Source organism: Stegostoma tigrinum, chromosome 8 (assembly GCF_030684315.1).
Source record: "Stegostoma tigrinum isolate sSteTig4 chromosome 8, sSteTig4.hap1, whole genome shotgun sequence".
NCBI classification, from domain to species: Eukaryota; Metazoa; Chordata; class Chondrichthyes; order Orectolobiformes; family Stegostomatidae; genus Stegostoma; species Stegostoma tigrinum.
The window spans coordinates 49012704-49034383 of record NC_081361.1 but is presented as its reverse complement, the minus strand read 5'-3'; the positions used below and the strand labels follow the sequence as shown (position 1 = coordinate 49034383).

General features: G+C 41.7%; 1 protein-coding gene across 7 annotated transcripts in view; it reads right to left on the bottom strand.

Moving 5' to 3' along the window:
* The window catches only part of ror1 (receptor tyrosine kinase-like orphan receptor 1), a 280910-nt gene that overhangs the window by 49412 nt on the left and 209818 nt on the right, over window positions 1–21680 (bottom strand). For all 7 annotated transcript variants that reach the window (XM_048539649.1, XM_048539650.1, XM_048539653.1 and 4 more), the window contains exons 3-4: window positions 16954–17241; window positions 10459–10495 (exon numbers count right to left, since the gene is read on the bottom strand). In XM_048539649.1, the coding sequence (XP_048395606.1) occupies window positions 10459–10495; window positions 16954–17241 (325 nt within the window). The remainder of the gene's footprint in view (window positions 1–10458; window positions 10496–16953; window positions 17242–21680) is intronic.

Genomic DNA, 21680 nt, shown 5'->3' with positions numbered 1-21680 from the left:
AGGAGAAACAGTCCTGGGTCTTGGAGAGGGTACGTCACCATGTAGAAGATGTTATAGGGACAAGCTTTTACCCAGGACATCAGCAGCTGCTAAGGAACAAAGGGGAAGGGGGATGCTGCAAAGATCTCTGATCGAAAACAGACATCTCATTCCTGATATTTCTTCACAAACCATGATTTCAGTGTCATAAGTTTGACCGATTTAAACCAGAAGTTGCAGAAGCGTTGCTGATTGGATGGAGGAGGAGGAGAAAAACAAAGAATATCCAATGTGAACAGAAGCAGAGACAGGAGACTCAGGTTGGTGGGGGTCAGGGATGAAGCTGAAGTGGTGGCTAAGCATGTACCAACTGAAGAAGGGATTTTCAGTTCCATTGAGCAACGTAATGAGAAAGGATGTACCGAACGTATTTCAGCTGCCTGCGGATGTGTGAAAGGCAGTGGAGATGTTTCTGCATGAATAAGGGTCCTGTCATTTACATTAACCACCTTCTGCAGGTAGAACAGTACCTGCTCAGTTTGGGAGGCAGTATAGTACCCATGGCACTGAAGATCACACTGGCATATCACACATCGACTAGGGGCATCTGTGCCATCTCAGAATCTGCAGGCCACCTTCAGGCTTATCCGAGAGCCTACTCGAGCCCCGTGCGGGAAAGCTGTACAGTTTGTTATATACAGCATGGACCCAGCGAGCCAAGGTGTTCAAGTTGTCAGATTTGCATTCATTGCTGGGCTCCTTCAGGTAAAGGAGGCCATTGGGTGCCCAATGCAGTCAAAGTTCCTTGAACAGGAAGGGATTTCACTCTTCCAATGTCCAGCTTATTTCTGACCATTCAAAGAAATTCCTGCAGGTGTGTGCCCACATTCCAGGGAGTGGTCGCAATGCTCACATTCTCCACAATTCCCATGTGCCATGAATATTCTGTTCCCAATATGATCTCTAGGGTTGGCTTGTGGGTGACAAGGAACGCCTGTAGAAAGTATGGCTAATGATCCGGGCGCGCACCCCTCGGAGTGACGACATTGCAGCACATCCACAAGGACCAGCACTGAAGAGGCACTTCCATTGCCTGCACTGCTCAGCAGGAGCATTGTATGATGGGGTCCCCAGACTCACGATTGTTTGCTGCACCCTGCGCCATCTAGCTCAACGATGGAGTGAGAACGGAGAGGAAGTGGGGGAAGAAGATGGACCAACCGCCTGTCTCTTCAGGCAAGCAAGCTGCAATCTGATAGAGACGTGAGGGAATGTACGATGAGGAGGATTCTGAAGAAGCCAGTGCTGTATTGAAGCGAGGCAGACAAGTCTGAGGAAAAGTAGATAATGGCTGGATAAGGGGTGGAGGGGGGTGTAATTGCAAGTAGCTTTGCATTAACGTGTGTAGATGATCAGAATTCCAGCCAATTATGGAATAGAGGTATTCCTGCCCACAAAGGCATGCTTGTTTAATACTTTTAGAACATTGAGAACCTTTGTTTGCCATTAATTGTAAATTATTTTATTCACTGGCACTGTTAACTTTCTGTGCTGTTTCCTGGTCAGAGCATTAGGATGAAGTTCTGCAGATGTAAACAGGAACTGAGGGTATATGGTTCAAACCTCAGTTTGTAACAGGCTTTCGCTGATTACAGAGACCACGCGGTTCATGGAGGCAGCCATGCACTCACATCCTGGAGTCACAATACCAGACAGAACTTGTGCAGATTCCTCTGTCCACTTGCTACAGTCTGTGCATGATCTCTGTCAGCTCTGCCACACACTGGCCTGCATCTCCATCAGCTGACTGAAGGGTGAGTCCAGAGATTCATCGTCTGTACTGAAGAGTGAACTCTGGCAGATGTCTGAAAGATAGTGCCACCACAGAATGAGTAATACAATACTGGTAGCTGCATGGAAGTGACAGGCTTTGACTGCACATGAAGCATCCGATCTTGCATATGATTATCCTGTACGGTGACTAACTTACGATGCTAGGTCAGACTCATAGTGCCATAAAGCATTGAATATTGAGTGCCAAACATCATTGAGCAGCAACAGCAAATTATTCATTCTCAGCACCTCTGGGTGCTGTCCTCTGCTGTCACCTTGGTCCAGGCTGCATCTACCATTCAGGATAACATCTTGGTGCCATCTGGAGGGAGAAGATCTTCAGTGCTCACCCTTCTGGGGAACATCCTCAGTGGTGCCACGTTTTAGCTTGTCTCTGATATTTGCAGCAGTTGTTGAGGGGTATTGAGTAGAAGTTGAATGATATTTCTGGTTGCAGAGAATAAAGTGCCTTTTAAATAAACCTAACTGTCTAGTCTATAAACCTTCAATGTGTTTCCTATTAATGCAAACCAATTTAAAAGATAACAAAGTGTGAAGCTGGATGAACACAGCAGGCCAAGCAGCATCTCAGGATGGTGCCCCTGAGATGCTGCTTGGCCTGCTGTGTTCATCCAGCTTCACACTTTGTTATCTTGGATTCTCCAGCATCTGCAGTTCCCATTATTTCTGATACCATTTAAAAGATAGCTGCGCCTGGAGCGTTATAACCTGGACTGTGGGCGTGCAGGCTTTGGAAAGTGAGATTAGAATGGGCACCTGATAATTTTTCCCCATGGGATGCACAGACACAACAGGCCAAATGGTCTCCATCTGGGCCATCACTTTTCAAAATATAATGCCCAGAAATGTAACCTGGGAGATATCGTAGGGGCCAAATCTTCCTGTGCATTGTATCTGGCATTTTATCTGCATCACCAAATGAATTTAGCTGAGAAAAAGGAAATTGTGCAAGTTCCCCTCCAAATCACTCACCGTCCTGACTCAGAAATATATTGCTATCCTTCAGTGTCAATAGGTCAAAATCGCAGAATGCCTGCTTAAGGGCATTGTGGGTCTACCTGCAGCAGTTCAAGGTGGCAGCTCACCACTACCTTCTCAAAGGCAACTAGGGACAGGCAATAAATGCTGGCCAGTCAGCAACACCTACATTCCATGAGTGAAAGAAGAAAGCTATCCCTAACCTTTCACTATAGAATAGAATCCAGAGGGGAGGCAGGTCATTCAGCCCATCAAATACACACGGACCCTCCAAACAGCATCTCACCCAGACACGCTCCATCCCTGGAATGCTTCATTTCCCATGGCTAATCCACCTAACCTGCACATTATGGCCATGCTAAGTTGCCTAATCTACCTAACCTGTACCAGCGTGGGGTGAAACTGGAGCATCAGGAAAAAAATCCACGCAAAACACAGGAAGAACATGCAAACTCCACATAGACATTCAGCAGAATGTGGGATTGACCCTTGGTTCCTGGTGCTGTGGGGCAGTAATGCTAAACATTAAGCCACCATGCCACCCACACATTTTGTTCGTTTGCCTTCACACGTTTTTTTGAGACAAAATCCCACCCTATGATTCTAGCTCTCCTCAATCCACAGAATGCAGAATGAAGATACATGGATTACCAATAATACAGAAGTCATTCTATTCTTTGTCTGGTAACCTACCTCCCTGCACTAAGATCTATTTGCTTGTCAGCATTGTATACTTCAGAGGAAAAAAGACAGTCTAGACTCACAGTCATGACCCTTTCCAATGCTTCAACCCTACAAACTTGACAGTCTGTTGCCTCAACTCAGTGAGACAATGATTTACACCTATAACTTGTGTTTACAGAATAATCTTCTTGTTTATAATGAATTTTCAGAGTATTTTATTCTGGAGCTGGAAAAGGATATGATGGATGCCATACAGGGGAGAAAAACTGGAACAGTTGTGATTGCCAGGCAAAAAGCACAGAGTGGGGTTGGAGAGATTTCTGAAAGCAAGGAAGAAGGAGGCAAAGCAGGGATCTGATAAGAATTCCAGAGCTAGGAGGGTGAAGGCTGGATGATCAGCCATCAGTGATATAGTGAAGAAGGTGAAGGGTAAAGAGAAGCTCAGAGTGAGAACAGTAGTGAAATGAAGCAGGAGACGATCACGAAAATAGAATGTGTTTGAAAACATTTGGATTTTGAAATTGGTTCATCAGAATATGATGCAGTGAAGGAGCTTGGAATGTGGGACTTGGTACATGTGGGAACATGAACTGTGGTACTAGGGATGAATTGCTTCGTGTATCAGGTTAAGGCAACAAATCAGTTGCGGGAAATTACAGAAATAAAGGCCGGAAGTCACAAAGGTAAAACTATTGTTTCAGCAACAAATTGGTGGCAAATGCGGGGAATACAGGGCATTTTGAAGGAGCAGTTTTGCGAAGACTTTGGATAGGGGAGAAGAGAGTTAAAAATAATGTAGTTCAGCAGAATTCCAAATGCTCCCACCTATTCTGACTCAGTTTCTAATCAGATGATAATGAGGTAAAAGAGTGGGAAATATAAAGACACAACTTCAGAGCAGGTGTTGACAGAACCTTAAGAACATGGTCTCAAATTTGCTAAAATTTAGCTGCAGGAAGTTTGGCTCACCCATGGTTTGAAAACAGACAGGCAATTTGAGGTGTGGCAACTATCTTTGAGGCAATGAAGTAAATAGCAAGGCACAGTTGGGTGTTGTCAGTATATATGTACAAACTAACCGAGTGTGGACAGGCTGCGCACTGTGCATCCATACTCCCTGCTGCTGCTTTCTAGATCAAGTCAGAATTCTTGCTGATGGTGCCAGCCAAACTCTTTGAGATTGGGGCTGAGCACAAGGGTGTGGTTGAAATGCAATTCTTATCAGTGTACAGACATTGTGTTAAACAGGAGAAAATTTCCGAAGACTTTGCATGCACAGGCATATACACAACACACATTACACCCACTTACTATCAATGTGCTTCAAGATGTTAGATTTTAACTAAATTACTGGCAGAGCAGAGAGAGGTTGCAAAGATGTCTAAGAGTTATATGTTTATGCTACCTTTGCGTTTACTCATTGAAAACTGCCGAGCGGGATATTATGAGAAAACAAAACCAGAGCAACCCTAGCTTAGACAGTGTGTCACTGGGATGACTGAACCATCAGGAAAAGAAGGTGTCAGTTTTTGTCACAGTCTGAATGGAGTTATTTGAACTCTTGAAACTTAGTGAGCTGTTTGACAATGGCCTCAACACCACTGCAGAAAATGGAGAATGGGGGATTCCTACTGCTGCTGGCTGCCCTATGGCTCCCCTAGAAAGTCGGTCTCATTTTTGTTGATGTGGTGTGAAGGTCACAATCACATTTGGCTGATTTTCCCCTCCTTATATCCACAGTTGAATCATTTCCTGACCAATCACTGTCTGGCCTAAAACAAGAAGATAGGAGAGCTCCTGCAATCTGTGTAGCATAAAGGAGCACTTTCAAATTAGGAGAAAAATCTGACAGAACATTGGAATCGTCAAAGGTTGACATGAAATTGAAATGGCCCGGAAGTTGCTGGAAGGAGGTATTGTGCAACGCGTCCTGGCAAACGTTTTCTTGAATCCTGTGGGATGCGAGAGCTGATAATGGCATAGCAACCATATCTGTTTCAGTAAAATTCAGCATTTATAAAAGCTCCGGCAATTATTTACAACTTAAGGGAATGAGACCACCATTTCAATTGTTCGCTTTCTGGGCAAGAGGTTTATTGGTAACTAAAAAGACAGTTATGCGACAATTCAGATATTTTACTTATTGTGTGGAGCTGAATGGTCACAAAATATGAAAATAAAGCAACTTCATGGAAGTCACAGGGATGTTAAGGGCAAAATGCTGTTTTTGTGAAGCTAATGGAAGCATGGTACAAAACTATGAATCATAATACACAGGCTGTTGTTGCCTTGCTGATCTGTGCATGAAAGACTGTCTTTCAGAGTGTTCTGGCCCTGTAAGTATTGTGGTTCCCCCAATTAGTTCAGCAAATTTAATGAGTGTATAACTGAAACAGAAGATCACTAATTCCTGGTTTATTCTGAGTCAGTCACCAGCAGAATGTACTGAAGGGTAACTAAACCCCAGGTACTCAGTTAAATCTTCAGGACAGAAGTGAAAGTATCTAAAATCTCTTGTATCAGGCCTCCAATCGGCTGTCTATCAAGGTCCTTCCTATTTTTATTTTCCTGTGAATATTTCAATTAAATTTCCTCTGAATATCATTATCCTGCCGCTCCTAAACTTCAAACATGCAAATACTTTCTTCTCTGCATCTTCAAAACTAAGAAATCAGTGTTCACTACAGTGCCTAATTTATTGTTTACAGGGCCTCAAAAAGTTGGAACTCCTTAACTCTTGCAGCCTTCACCTTCATATTCAAATCTACAGGTTTTTAAAAACCAAGCTTGGTTTTGTGTAACTATTATTTATTAATCTGTACAGACTTTGCCCTGATCTTTTTAGATTTACCATTGATATTTTGCATCAGGACCTTTGCCCTTCACCAACTCATTTAATAAAACACAGTTGCAGTGATGAAGATAGGCTTAACTCATAGGTATTAACAGTATTTTATATCCATTTACAAATAGGAATATGTGTAAATAATTTGACAATATAATGGACAGAAGCCATAATCTTAGACAAAGCTATTTGTCACTTAGAAATATGGATTAGTAAATAGCAACTTGCACAAACTTGTTAAAGATGATATTTGGTCGATTAATTAATGAAGTAACCAAGAAGGTTTACAAAGGCAGTACGGCTGATATGGTGTCATGAGTGCTTTCAAAAGGCTTCGATAAAGTACTACATATTAGTCTTGTCAGAAAAATTGAAGCCCTTGGGATCAAAAGGAACATTGGCTGCATGGTCACAAAATTGGCTCAGTGACAGAGAAGACAGTTGTAATGAATCAGACTGTAGGGAAGTATGTAATATTGCTTCCAAGGGATTAGTATTAGGACCACTGCTCTGTTTGATCGATGTTGATCACTCATCTTGGGCGTATACAGCATGATCACAAAGGGTTGTAGATAATACCAGATTCAAAGTCAATTAAAAAGTGAAGATAGAACAGGCTTCAGAAGGAAATAGACTTGTGAAATTGGGCTGATATGTGAAAAACGTCATTAGAATAAGACTAAATAATCCATCTTGAGAGGAGACTAAGGAGAGACAATTCAGTTTAAAGACTACCACAGCAAAGCAGGCGCATAAAAAAGGAGATCTGGGGGTTTATGTACACAAGTTTTAGAATGTGTTAGGATAAGAAGAGAAGGCTACAAGGTTCATGTCTTTACAAACAGACAGAGGTTTAATACAGAAGTAAAGAAGTTTGGCTAAATCATTATAATTCACTGGTTGGATTGTTCTGTTCAGTTCTGTTCTTTACACATTGGAGTGATACCAAAACTTTAGCCTCTGTTAGGCTGGTTAACAGGAATGAGGGGTTTCAGTTTTATGGAGAGACTAAGAAAACTAGGGCTGTTCTCTTGAGAACTGAGAAGATCAAGGATATGTTTAAATTTTTAGGGTATTCAAGCTCTTGAAAAAAGCTCTCAGAATGCAAAAGCAGAAACAGTTTCCAACGCCAGAAGGTTTGGTAACTAGAAGAAGGCTAAGTTAATTAGCCAAAGACCACCAGGGTGATAAGAAACCCTCCATGCAGTGAGGTGTTATTATCTGGAATGCAGTGCCTGAGGGGTAATGAAAAGACTTTCAATGCTAACCTCTGAAACAGAATTGGGTGAATAGTTGAAATTGAATAATGTACAGGGTTATAGGAAAACATACATAAGTATAGCTATATGAACTAGGAGCAGAAGTAAGCCATTCAGCCCTCCAAATGCCCTTCACTATCAATGAGATCATGGTTGATATGTTAGTGTTCTGAATTCCAAAATTCCATCTACCTCCAATAACTATTCCCTTGCCTTAAAAACATTCAGAGGCAGAGTTCCAAAACTGCAGAACCCTTAGAAAAAAGAAATCCTCTTCACCTGTCCCATAAGGGAAACACAATTTTTAAACAGTGGCCTTTAGTTCTGGACCATATCCACAAGAAGAAATATCCTTTCTATGTCCATCATCATGACTGTTCAGGCACTTCAAGCAAATCACCACTCACTCTTCTAAACTCCAGCAGAAACAAGGCCAGTCTCTCCAGCTTTTCAGAATGAGACAATTCCTTCATTGAAGGGATCAATCTAGCAAATCCTCTCTCAACCACTTCCAAGGCATGTACATCCTTCCTTAAATAAGGAGAACAAAACTGCACAGTATTTGAAATGTGTTCTCACCAATGGCCTGTGTAACTGAAATAAAACATCCTTACTTTAATGTTCAATTCCTCTTGTAATAAAGGATAGCATTCTTATAGCCTTCCTAATGACTTGCTGTATTTGCACACTATCGTTTTGTGACTCATCCAATGGAACATCTAATTCCTCTGAATTCTTGGATTCTCCATTTAAATAATACATTGCACTTTTATTTCCTCTGTCAGAATATATGACTTCACATTTTCCTCCATCTACCAATCTTTGTCCACTCTCTCAATTTATCCACATCTGCCTGCAACTTCTAAGTGGCCATCACAACAAACTTTCCCACCTACCTTAACCATATTAAGTAGTCCAGGTTTAATTCTAGACTCACACTGGGGCAGCAGTATGAATATTGCAAAAAAGCTCAGTATTCTAGGCAATCCACTGATTTATGCTGAAAGATGTTTATAATATTAATTTGCTGGGTATTATCTGGGAATATACGTCTGTTCATATGAATGTAGGAGCACACTGAAAAGGGGACACTGGATTAAGTGTGCATGCTAAGCGACACGTCTTTATAAAAGTTTATGTTATAGTTTTTTATTCCCCACTGCCTGGGTATCTAAGTTTATCTTGATGAGCCAAAGTTTCTGCCAAGTAAATATTGAGATGACCGAGGTTATCGTCTTCAGCCTGCCTTATTCCCTCTGTTGCCGAAACCCTTACTGAAATAACTCCTGAGGCTGTTATCCTGTCACCAAGTCACTCTTTATTCTCACATGAGCAGTTCTTGATGATAATACTGCCTCATACAAAGTCTGGCACCAGAGTCTCAGCATCTCTAATGCTCACCCTTCTTATATGTCAGCCAGGGCTCCCTGATTGATATGTTAATCTGGTCCAATCAGGGAACTCATTCTGCGATGTCCAGCTGGCGACCTTGTTACAATCACTTCACTCACCTGGAAGTATGTATTTTTCAGATAACAGCTGCCCTCCCATTTTCCATACATTAATGTTCACCCAAAATGCTGTTGGTTGTATCTTAGCACACATCTTTCACCTAGTAATCCCATTTTTGCTAGCCTACAATGGCTCCTCATTCCCCAGAATCTTGATTTTAAAATTTTCATTGGGGTGTTCAGATCATAACATCTCTCCTCCCTACCTCTGATCTCCTCCTATTGTACAGCTCTTCGAAAACCCTGCTTTCTTCACATCTGGCCTCCAGTGCAAAGCCCTTTGCATTCTGGGATGCATCTTCAGCATCATGACACTGAGCCTTGAAATTCCCTTCAGAAACCTCAGGGCATCTCTCAATTCTTCTTTAAGCCATTTCTGGAAACTTACTATTTGACCACGCCTTTATTCATCTACTTCTTCATCTTAGTGTCAATTTCTATCTGAGTATGCTCCTGTGAACCATCTTGAGTATTTTAATGTGTTAAAAGATGCATGTAGGTTGTTGTTTATTTTGCTTTGATAATCTCTATGATCAGATATACCGTCAGTGTGAATGGTCTAAGTTTAAAAGAACAGTGTAATGAAACAAAGAACTGCGAACATTGGAGATCTGAAACAAACAAAAACAGAAGAAATTTTTGCAGCAACTTGGCAGATTTGGTAACATCTGTGGTAGGAAAACTGAGTTAACCTTTCTTTAGAAGCTCTGAAAATGGATGTCTAGGCTCAAAACATTAATACTGTTCTCCACAAATGCTGCCAGGCCTGCTGAGTTTTTCCAACAGTTTTTGTTTTTGTTTGTCTCAATAGAATAGTAGTAGGCTGATAGAATTACCTTGATTGAGAAACTTTAGAAAAGGAGAGAATTTAGGGGAGCAAAGAAGGATAAAAATTAAACTACAAAACAAACCGGCTCAACACAGAGGCTGTGGAGTGCAGTGGTTTAAAGGAGTTAGCTCATCACCACCTTCTCAAGGGCAACTGGTGATGGGTAATAAACGCTGGCCAGGCAGTGATGCCCACATCTCACAAGGGAGTGAAAAAAAATACAAAACAGGAGAGATAAAAGTACAAATTTTGTAGTTCAGTGTTTTAAAAAAAATGTGATTTTGAAGTTAATGAAGATTACCTTTTAGGTTCCATTGTCTGTAATCATTCGTTAGACTGCATTTTTTTTTAGCACAACCATGGCCATCATAGAAAATGCAATCATAGGAGTGACTCAAATCATCATCTGTGCAATTTGACCTTTTTTAAAATGATCTTTTAGCTAATTTATGAAAAGCCCATGGGTAATCTTTTGTACCCTTTACAAACAGGTAATAGTATAGACAAAAATATACTCACTGCGTTGCCTTTCCTGAATTTGGAGTCGGAGGGGGTCCTGTAAGGGGAAAAGAGGAAGTGTTAATATTTCGGAGTTAAGGCATTATTCTCTGCTTGCTGTTTGTAGCAAAGTGCTGCTTGTACCCAGTGCTTTGTGCTTTGATTTATACCTAAGCATAGAAAATTAAACTTTGGCAGAAAACGATAAAGTTTATCCGTGACAGATTTTTGATGGAAAACCATTTCACTGCTCAATGGACAAATAGTTAAATGTTTACCAAGTGTGGAACTGAGCCACTTAGAGGCAAGAAGCTTCCGGGTTTAATCCCACGTCTGTTCTGAGTTAATGGATCAGAGTTCAGTAACGGGTTTGTTAAAATTTGATTCTGAACATGAAGTTAGGGAGGAGAGAAGGCAAAAATCAGACAGACATCTTGTTAATCAGCAGTGAAACCTGCCAAAATATCGATGGATACTGTGCTTGTTGAATGCGCCCTCATGCAAACAATGATACAACAACACCAATACAGCCTGGTCCCATTTATATCAAATACCTGAGGAAAGAAAAGGCAGAAAATGGAGAAGTGTAACAACGGGGCATTAGAAATGCAAAAGAAAACCGCCCAATAGCCTCCCTGAGCTGAGCTGATAATTAGGCTTTTCCTGCCAAGCTCTGCGTGGCTGGCTTTATAAAAACAAAATTAAATCTGAGCAAAGTTTACAATCATGCCGCACGGGTAATTCCTCCACCAGGTGAAGAATATGCATCAGACTTGGAGTGTGCTGGCGTGATCACAGAAATCTGTTTGAGGTGACTGAGCCCAGCCGTTTTATTCAAAAGGCTAGTTATGGCAATTGGCAGGGATCAAGTTCTGAAAAAAAAATACCTTTTTTGGAATTAAGGTAAACATTTTTAATTTTTGCATTTTCATCTTCCTTCACTTAGCTTGTTCCTGTAATGAAGGAATCTAGACTCTCATTAATGGTATCATGTCAGAAAATACCATTGGTGGGCGAGCGTATGAGGATTTTCCTGACTGTTGCTTGGAAGAGGTTACTGCCACCAGTTTTGCTCTTCCCAACTTGAAGTGATTCAAACCCCAGGACTCGTGACCTGGCTGTTATGTGCTATTGATCAATGTCACCAGTTCAATCCCAAAAACTCATTTTAATGTTACATGCAGTATCACAATGTGTTACTGCATTATAATATAAATTATTCTCTTTTCTTTCCAATGGAAACACATGACCTACTGTGATAGTAAGGTGTAGAGCTGGATGAACACAGCAGGCCAAGCAGCATCAGAGGAGCAGGAAGGCTGACGTTTTGGGCCTAGACCTTTCTTTCTGAAGAAGGGTCTAGGCCTGAAACATCAGCCTTCCTGCTCCTCTGATGCTGCTTGGCCTGCTGTGTTCATCCAGCTCTACACATTGTTATATCAGATTCTCCAGCATCTGCAGTTCCAACTATCTCTGAAACAAACCTGACCTACTGTACTGATCAACTGTACCCTATTACTTGCTGCAGCGAGGCATATTTTGTGGTGGGGAATATCACAATTATTATTTCAATACGCAGTGACCACTGACAGTTTATACTTGTTCAAGCAGTGCAGACGAAAGTTGGAACTCTAGAAAGGATGAGCTAACTGAGCTGGACATCTCAGTACAAAGAGTAGTTCAAGTGAAGAAGAAAAGAGGAAGGCCGTTGTGGTCGGGGAGCAGTATAATTAGGGAAATAGACATCATTCTCTGCAGCCATCAGGAGGCCTGAAGGCTATGTTGTCAGCCCAGTACCAGGATTAGGGACATCTCCAGTAGTTGTCATCCATGTTGGTACCTAGGACATTGGTAGGGCTGGAAAGGAGGTTCTGCTGAAAGACTTTGAGTTAAATTTAAAAAGGAGAACCTTTAAGGTAATAATCTTCCAATTAGTATCTGAGGCATGCACAAGGTAAATAAAGTCAAGGGGTTAACTGTGTGAAAAATTGATGTCGGTTTCAGACATGGGCACGAGCACCAGCACTGGGCAGGAGGAAGCTGTCCTAGTGGGATGGACTTCACGAGAAATGTGCTGGGACAAGGGTCCTGGTGAATCAAGGATCCAGAGCTGAGTGAGGGCTTTAAACTAAATAGAGGTGAGGGATTTGGGACAGAAGAAATGTATGCTTATAGAGCAAGGGGATATGGCAGTATTCCAAGGCAGCTGCTTCCAAGATAACCAGAGAGGGAAGGAAATTACACCACGTGCTAACACAGAAAATCATCAGTAAGTAGGATCAAAGGGTGGAAAAATAATAAGAAAGACAAGGTTACTGGTTCTTTACTTGTAAAAGTAAAGTGGAGTCATAGAGGCAGGTTTACTCAGCGAAGTCATGACAAAGCAGGTCAGTTAGGTCGATGTCTGTTCTTGGGCAAACGATATAAAGGACATAATAGTAAAGCATTTAGAAATGCTTAATAAAATGAGGCAGTCAGCATGGCTTTATTAAGGGGAAATTATGTCTGACAAATTTACTAGAATTCTTTAAGGAAGTAACAAACAGAATAGATAAAGGGGAAGCAGTGGATGTAATATTTTTGGATGTTCAGAGATGTTTGCTAAAGTACCACACATTAGGCTACTTGATAAAATAAAAAGGTCATGGCGATGGAAGTAGTATATTAGCATGAATAGAGGATTGGCTAACTAATAGAAGACAGAGTTGGGGTACTGAGGGCATTTTCAGGATGGCAATCTGTAACTAGTGGAGTGCCATGGGAGCCAGTGCAGGGCTACATTATTTACAATACATATTAATGACTTGGATGAGGGAAGTGTGTGTACTATAGCTAAGTTTGCAAATGATAAAAGGAATAGGTGATAAGACAAATGGTGAAGATGACATAAAGAGTCTGCAGAGGGATATAGACAGGTTATGCGAGTGGGCAGATGGAATATAATGTGGGAAAATGTGAAGTTATTCATTCTGGCAGAAAGAATAGAAGAAGGGGATATAATTTGAATGGGGAAGACGGCAGAAAACTCTGGCACAGCAGGCCTTAGGAGACCGAGTGCATGAATCACAAAACGCTAGCAACCAGGTTCAGCGGCTATTAAGGGAGGCAAAGTAAAACGCTGGCCTTTATTTCAAAGGAAACGAGTGGAAAAGGGAATCTTGCAAAAACAGTACAAGGTACCAGTCAGAGCACAGCTGGAATACTGTGAACAGTTTTGGGCCCCGTTATAGAGGCAGTCCAGAGAAGGTCCACTAAGCTCATCCTGGGCATGGTAGAATTGTCTAACAAGGAGGGGTCGAGTATGTTGGGCCTATAATAATTGGAAATGAGAAGAATGAGAAATAACCGTGTGGAAACATGTAAAATACTTCGGAGGACTTGACAGTGTAGGTACAGAAAGGCTGGTCCACCCTGGGGAGAGTCTAGGACCCGACGGCATCATCTCAGAGGAAGGAGTCGCACATTTAAGATAGAAGAATTTTGTTTCTCAGAGGCTGTTTGTCATGTATACAACTGTTTGTGACAAGTCAGATTTTGAATCAGTAAGAGATCAAGAGTTAGATGGAAAAAAATCAGGAAAGTGGTGTTGGAGGATATCAAGTCAGCCATGACATTATTGAATGGTGCAGCAGACTTAATGGGCTGAATGGTCTACCTCCACTCCTATGCTTTATGGTCTTAGAATCATCATTCTGCATTTATTTATTGACAATTTAGGGACAGTTTGAGCTGAAGGCTGTTAGATTGCAACTGCCCAAACTCAACATCTGGATACTAATTACAGCTTGGATTAATACAGCACTTCCAACATGATAAAATATTCCAAGGGTCTTTACAGGACCATTATGAAACAAAACTAGACAGTGTGTCACATAAGGGATAACCAAAAAGCTTGGTTAAATAAGGAGGTTTTGAGCAGTGCCGTAATAGAGAAAAGTAAGGTAGAAGAGGTTTGGAGATGTAATTCCAGAGGTAGGCCCCTCGACACCACTGGTGGAGTTACTAAAGTCAGCATGTCCAAGAAGTCAGAATTGAATGGGTGTAGATTTCCCTGAGGAACAGAATGGGATTACTAAGACCAAGGTGGATTTGAAAGCAAGAAAGAAAATGTTAGAATCAAGTTATTGTTTCTTTGAGGGCCAACGTACATCAGAAAACTGCAAGATGATAGGTAAATGGGACTTGGTGTGAGTTAGGATATGAGCAGAAGAATTTTGGATGACCTCAGGCTCATAGAGGTTATAGAGGTCTGTGTTGAAATAATCAAATTTTGAGGTAACGAAGGCAAGAATGATAGTTGACACAGCAGATGAGCAGAAACAAGGAGCATAATGTTACAGAAGTAGAAACAGGTAGCCTTGCTGATGGTACAAATACATGGGGAAATTTCATCTTAGGGCCAAAGATAACAAGGTTGCAAACTGCCTGGTTTAATCTTACATAGTCGCTAGGGAGTGGGTTGGAGATGGTAGCCAGGGAGCATAATTCAAAGTGATACCATAAACAGTGCTTCTGTTTTTCTACTGCTTAACTGGAGGACATTTCTGCTTATTTAGTAATTGATGTTGAATACGATCATTGAGGAACAGTACAGAAATCAAAAGAGATGAGGGAGACCTGGGCTGAGGAACAATTACTGGATTTTAACTTGACTGTCATGGGAAAATGTCAATACCCCAAGTGCCTCTTTCCAATGAGGTGGCAGATGTAATTGGCAAGTTAGTAACTGATGGATTGCAGATGAGGTCCTGTCTTGCTGAAGTGTTGAAATACTTTGATTGGATCAAAGGAAGGGGCTTCAGGCAGTGGTGGGGGGGGTGGTTCGGGAGGTGGGAGGTGCATCTGGATTTCAACTCCTTCTTTCATTTTTTCCGAGCCCATCTTTTAAAAAGAAACAAAAATTGAAGACATCTATTCTCCACCCTTAAAAGTACGTCAGCCAGATGAGCATTCTTCACATGTAAAGATTTACAGAGAGCGTTGGCAGGCTATTCATACTATTTAACCTGTCAGTCAAAACCCATTCCTGTCCAATGTATACTTTCCCATGTGAATCACAATAAGGCAATTGGGAGGGACTTTTTTCACCACTTTCCAACCCCGTAGCATTAAGACCACCAGCATCTTGCCAGATCAGCCAGCTTGACACAGACTATCAATAAAAGTGAGGCCCTGACTGACCTCAATTGTTACATCTCCTACTCATTAATTCATTGATCGAGCCATTAGGGAGCAGTTACTTTAAGTGCTTCAAGTGTTGTGGTAACTGAAATAAGAAATAGTGCTGTGGCACTAAAAGAGCACTCCAGTCACAGATCTAGTGCTTTAATTAGTTTTCTCATTGCATTTGTATCAATACATTTTAGGAAAAGTTACACCGAACACACTCTATTGTGAGAAATTTACTTGCACAAAACTTTAAGCACCTTAATTAATTTCACATGAAGACCACCAATAATATTGTAATAACCACCTGTCTTTCATTTAAACTCAAAATGACTGGTATAATCATCATGTAAATCTTTTTATCCTTCAGCAGTTTTTCCACAGTGGACATACCAAAGCTGGAGCTTTTTGGAATCCTAACGACCATATCAAGAATCAACATATTAATTCCACTTCACTTTGTCCTGTGCCATCCATTGCTCACTGCAGAATATGGGACTGTATTTTGTCTCCCCATCGGCAGTGCAAACTGAAATAACTGGGTGCAGAATTTTGTGCAGTTGGCCTTTGGAATTGGAGCACCAGCACATCCTAATCCAAGGCCATCTTCCCAGACGTGGGTTGGCAGCGTGGGCAGCAGGTACTCAATTCCATTATATTATTAATTCCCGTTGTTGGAAGCCACCCAGAAGCAGTAGGACATTCTGAGAAGCGGGTTTCCCCATTCCACCAAAGAGAGGGCCTGGTTGCAAATGCCTTTTTCTTCTTCTGAGGCATCTTACCAGTGCTTTATAATGGCCGAAAGGCGGTCATGAATAGGAGTTTAAGGCTCAATAGGTTGGGGCTATTTTGCCTGGAGCTTCGGAGATGGAGGGGTGACCTTATACAGGTTTATAAAAATCATGAGTGGCATGGATAAGGTGAATAGTTAAGGTCTTTTTCCCAGGGTAGTGGAGTCCAAAACTAGAGGGCACAGATTTTATGGTGAGAGGGGAAAGATTTAAAAGGGTCCTAAGGAGCAACTTTTTCACACAGAGGGTGGTGTGTGAATGGAATGAGCTGCCAGAGGAAGTGGTGGAGGCTGGTACAATTACAACATTTAAAAGGCATCTGGATGGGTATATGAATAGGAAGGGTTTAGATGGATATGGGCCAAATGGGACTAGATCAGTTTTGGATATCCTATTGGCATGGGTGAGTTGGAGAAAGGGTCTATTTCCGTGCTATACAGCTCTAAGTACTGCCTGCTTGACACCCTGGTGCCAATATTAAACTGCCTTTTGAGTTAGAGCTGCCTGTCTTACTTCCTCAAGTATATAAAAGAATGTAATGCTTCTCTGTAGATCTTACCAAATTTGACAAAAAGCACACCCGTGGTTGAGACAGATTTTTGTCCATTTGTAGCTACGCATTGGAAGTAACCCGTGTCTGTGGTATCAAGGTTTCGGATTCGGAGGCGGGAGCCATAGCTGGTCAGCCGGTACGATATCCTCCGTGGTTCCTGGACAACTGGTGCGTCATTCTTCAGCCAGCGGATGGTCGGAGCCGGATTGCCGGAGACTTTGCAGTACAACTCTGCAGTCTGGCCAAGTGAGGTTGTGATATTATTCATTGGCTCATCCAGGGTTAGATAGTAATCTGAAAAAGAAAGAGTCTTTCACAATTATCTTTAGTTGCAGGTCTGCGAAAGAGCTCAGTCAACACAGAAGAATCATAAAATGCATTCAGTGACAAGGAAATCAAATACTTTTGACATTGATCAGCAGCTAAATCCATCACAAAGTTTCATACTGATCCTTATAGACCACAAATATTTTAAATTGAATTAGTTTGTTCAGTGTCAGTGGATGAGAGGGAACGGTGAAGATGCCCAATCCTTTTAAAGCTTGGCTCAAAGGAAGTGAATTCACTTTTCATTCAGGTGAAAGTATCAGGCCCTATTCCAGCTTAATCTGGGTCGATACTTCAAGGCATTGCAGAAGGAGTATTGCATTGTTAGAGGTGCTGATATGTGTAAGTGAGTTGATCCTGTGGCAATATTCAAGGGGCATTCTCCACTGCACTGAGGAATATTCATCCCTGAATCAAGATCACTGAAAATAGTTGAAATGTTCATTATCTCATTCATGTTTCCTGGTCCTTGCTTTGTTGAAATGATGATCACGTTGCCCTGTTCAATGACGATAATCACTTCAAAATTACTGCACTGGCTCCAAAGCACTCTGGAACATAAAAAGGCCCAAACATATGCAAAATAGTTGTAGAATCATAGAATCCCTACAGTGTGGAATGGCCATTGAGCCCATCGTGTCCACACTGACTCTCTGAATAGCATCCCACTGAGACCCACCTCCCAACCCTATCCCTGTAACTCTACGTTTTCCCACGGTTAATCCACCTGACCTGCATATCTTTGGACTTTGGGAGGAAACCCACGCAGACACAGGGAGAATGTGCAAACTCCACACAGACAGTCACCCAAGGCTGCAATTGAACCCGGGTCCCTGGCACTGTGTTACCCACTGAACCACTGTGCCACCCCGATACTTACTTTGTTGCATTGATGCCTCCCAACAAATGTACTTGCGTGCCTCAGTGCCAGGGAAAAGATCAGGCAAAGCTGACATAGGATCTAATAAATGGTATTACGCTGTGGTCAAACAGGCTGAATACATTCATTTCTTAGTTTGTGAAGAATATTGAGGTAAGGAAAATAGAGTTGAGGCCACCATCAGATCAACCTTCATCTCACTGAATGGTGTAGCAGGCTCAAAGGGCTGAATGGCCTTAACTTGCCACTAATTCTTGCATATTCTACTTAAAATTGTCTGGTGCTCCTGAAATAGTCTCCATCATAAATTAGTTTCTCCAGTGAAGGGCAAAACACAAAAACATTGAAGAGATAGTTCATTTCCTAAAAATAAAATTGATAAATAACTCGACATAAATGTGATTATGTTATCTTGATATCTACAGAAAGAAATTTCCTGGGTTTGAAATATTTGACTCCTGTCTTAGCGTGTCCTTGTTTACAAACTCTCTCTTCAGACAATTCAGCCTATGTTATAAAACACAGAGCAAAGAAAGCAAAATCTCCAAATATGTTCGAAATTTCTTTTTTCTCTGTCACAAAACACTTTTGACCTCCATCCTCTCTTTAACTATAATTTCTTAAATGTTGCAGCTTGTGCTTCTCTTGGCAATGTTAACTGCTAATTGCTTTGTAAATTCCAAATACTTTGTTACTTTCTTTCAAGATGAGACACACCGCTGATAGTTCGACACGGGAGCTTGTGCGTTCCAGATTGTACTGGCAAATCCAGCAGAGTCATTTTATGGTCATGAATCATCAAGGCTGCCTGAAGGTACTGCACACGCAAGGGATTGGCAGGCTGGTGAGAGTAAATTAAAATTTCAAAACCCCTTAAACACGAGTCTTACAAATAATAGACTGTCTGAGTTTTAATAGCACTGATTGGGAATTAATAATACCAAGCATTTAATGAGGTGTATAACCACCCAGCATTCTCTAGAAATTACATCTTATGCCCTACTTATATTGCAGAGCTGGTTCCAGAACAACCTGCACAGGCATTTGCAAGTCCTAATCTAGTTTTATTTCTGTCCACAGTGCACTCTCTAGTTTACAGGCAAGTAGAAACTGGTTAGTGAGTAAATAGCCACATTGTTGACCTGTTTGCCAAGGCTGAGCCAAAAAAGGTCACCACCTCCACAAATCAGGCTCCTGCCCTACTATGCATCTCACTGCTCGCAGCAGCTCCATAAGTAGCAATGCGACCGTCATCAGCGTGCTAGTGGTTTCCAAGTAACTGAAATGTAACCAATGTCTAACCAGCATCATTTTTAAACATTTACACTGCTTTCTCTTCACAGATGCTGCCAGACCTGCTCAGTTTATCCAGCAGTTTCTGTTTTTGTAGCAATATCCCTATGTTCGTCTTCAAAATCAGCAATAGAATCTTTCCATGTCCTGCAGAGAAAACTGGTAAGGCTTTGGTTGAACATCTCATCTGAAACATCTCAAACACCAGAGCACTCCCTCTACATAGAACATTGAACAGTCCAGCACAGTACAGGCCCTTCAGCCCATAATGTTGCACCAAACTTTTACCCTAATCCTAAGATCTATCTAACCTCCACCCCTACCTTATACTATCATCCATATGCCTATCTAATAGCCCCTTAAATGTCCCCAATGAGGCAGACTCCACTACTCTCTCCAGCAATGCATTCCATGCCCCAACCACTCTCTGAGTGAAGAACCTACCTCTGACGTCTCCCCTATATCAACCTCCACTCACTTTAAAAGTATGCCTCCTCGTAATAGCTACCTCCACCCGAGGCAAAACTCTCTGGCTGCCCACTCTGTCGATAGCTCTGATCATTTTGTACCAATGCCTTTGCCTGGACTATGGGGAATGGAATCCAAACTCTCAACCTGACCCACAGACCAATCTACTACAGAACTACAGCTGGATGCTAAGCCCAAAAATGTTGTACAGGATCCATTTAGGTCATCACTTTTGATCCCTTGGTATTCAGCTCTCATCTCAGAAAGCTGTGTTTTCTTTCGCTATCTGCCAGATAATTTCTGATGACAAAGAACGTGATGCAAAGTGCTGTAAACACAACTACCACCTTGTTCCAATATCAGAGGTGACTTGTCAACATATCGAACATAGAACAGAACTGTACAGCACAGGAATGGGTTCCTTGGCCCATGATGTTGTGCTGAACATGATGCCAAATGAAACTAATCCTTTCTGCCTGCCATTGGTCCATATCCCTCCATACTTATGAGCTTATCTAAAAGTGTCTTAAATGCCCCTATTGAATCTGCCTCTACCACTGTATTCCAGGCTCCTACCACTCCGTAAAAAAATTTGTCCCTCTCATCACCTTTGAACTTCTCCCCTCTCGCCTTAACTACATGGGCCCTCTAATTAGACATTTCAACTCTGAGGAAAAGATTCAGATTGTCAACCCTATCTTGTGCATCTCAATTTTATAGACTTCTTTCAAGTCTGCTCTCAGCCTCTGCCATTCCACAGGGAACAACCCAAGTATTTCTAGCCTCTCCTTACAGTACATACCCTCTAATCCAGTAGCATCCTGGTAAATCTCTTCTGCATCCTCTCCAAAACCTCCACATCCTTCCCGTAACGTGGCAACCAGAACTGAGTGCAAAACTCTCAGCATGGCCTAATGAAAGTCTTGTAAAGCTGCAACATGTCATCCCGATTCTTGTACTCAATTGCCCGACCAATAAAGGCAAACATGCCATCCGCCTTTTTTACCAACCTGTCTACTTGTGTGTCTACTTTCAGGGAGACATGGACTTGAACCCAAAGGTCCTTCTGTACATCAATGCTGTTCAGAATCCTGCCATTAACTGCATACTTTTCCTTAACATTTGATCTCCCAAAGGTGCAGCACCTCATACTTACCCAGATTAAAACTCCATCTATCATTTCTGTACCCATATCAACAACTGATCTATATCCTGCTGTATCCTTTGACAATCTTCTACACTATCTAAACCTCCACTGATCTTTGTATCATCGGCAAACTTACTAACCCATCCACCTACATTTTCATCCAAGTCATTTATACATATCACAAAAAGCAGATGTCCCAGTACCAGTGGAAAACCACTAGTCATGGACCTCCAGCCTGAAAGACACCCTTCCACGGACAAGCCAATTTGGAATTCAAGCAGGCAAGTCACCACGGATCCCATGCATCTTAATCTTCTGGATGAGCCTACCATGAGCGACTTTGTTGAAAGCCTAACTAAAATCTGTGCAGACAGCATCCACGGCTCTACTCTGATCTATCACCTTTGTCAACTCCTTTAAAAATTCAGTCAAGTTAGTAAGACATGAAGCCATGCTGACTGCTCCTAATTAGGCCATGTGTTTCCATATGCATGTAAATCCTATTCCTAAGAACTCTGTCCAATAGCTTCCCAACCACTGTTGACTCACTAGTCTGTAGCTTCCTAGATTGTCCCTATTTCCCTTCCTGAACAGACGAACAACATCAGCTACTTGCCT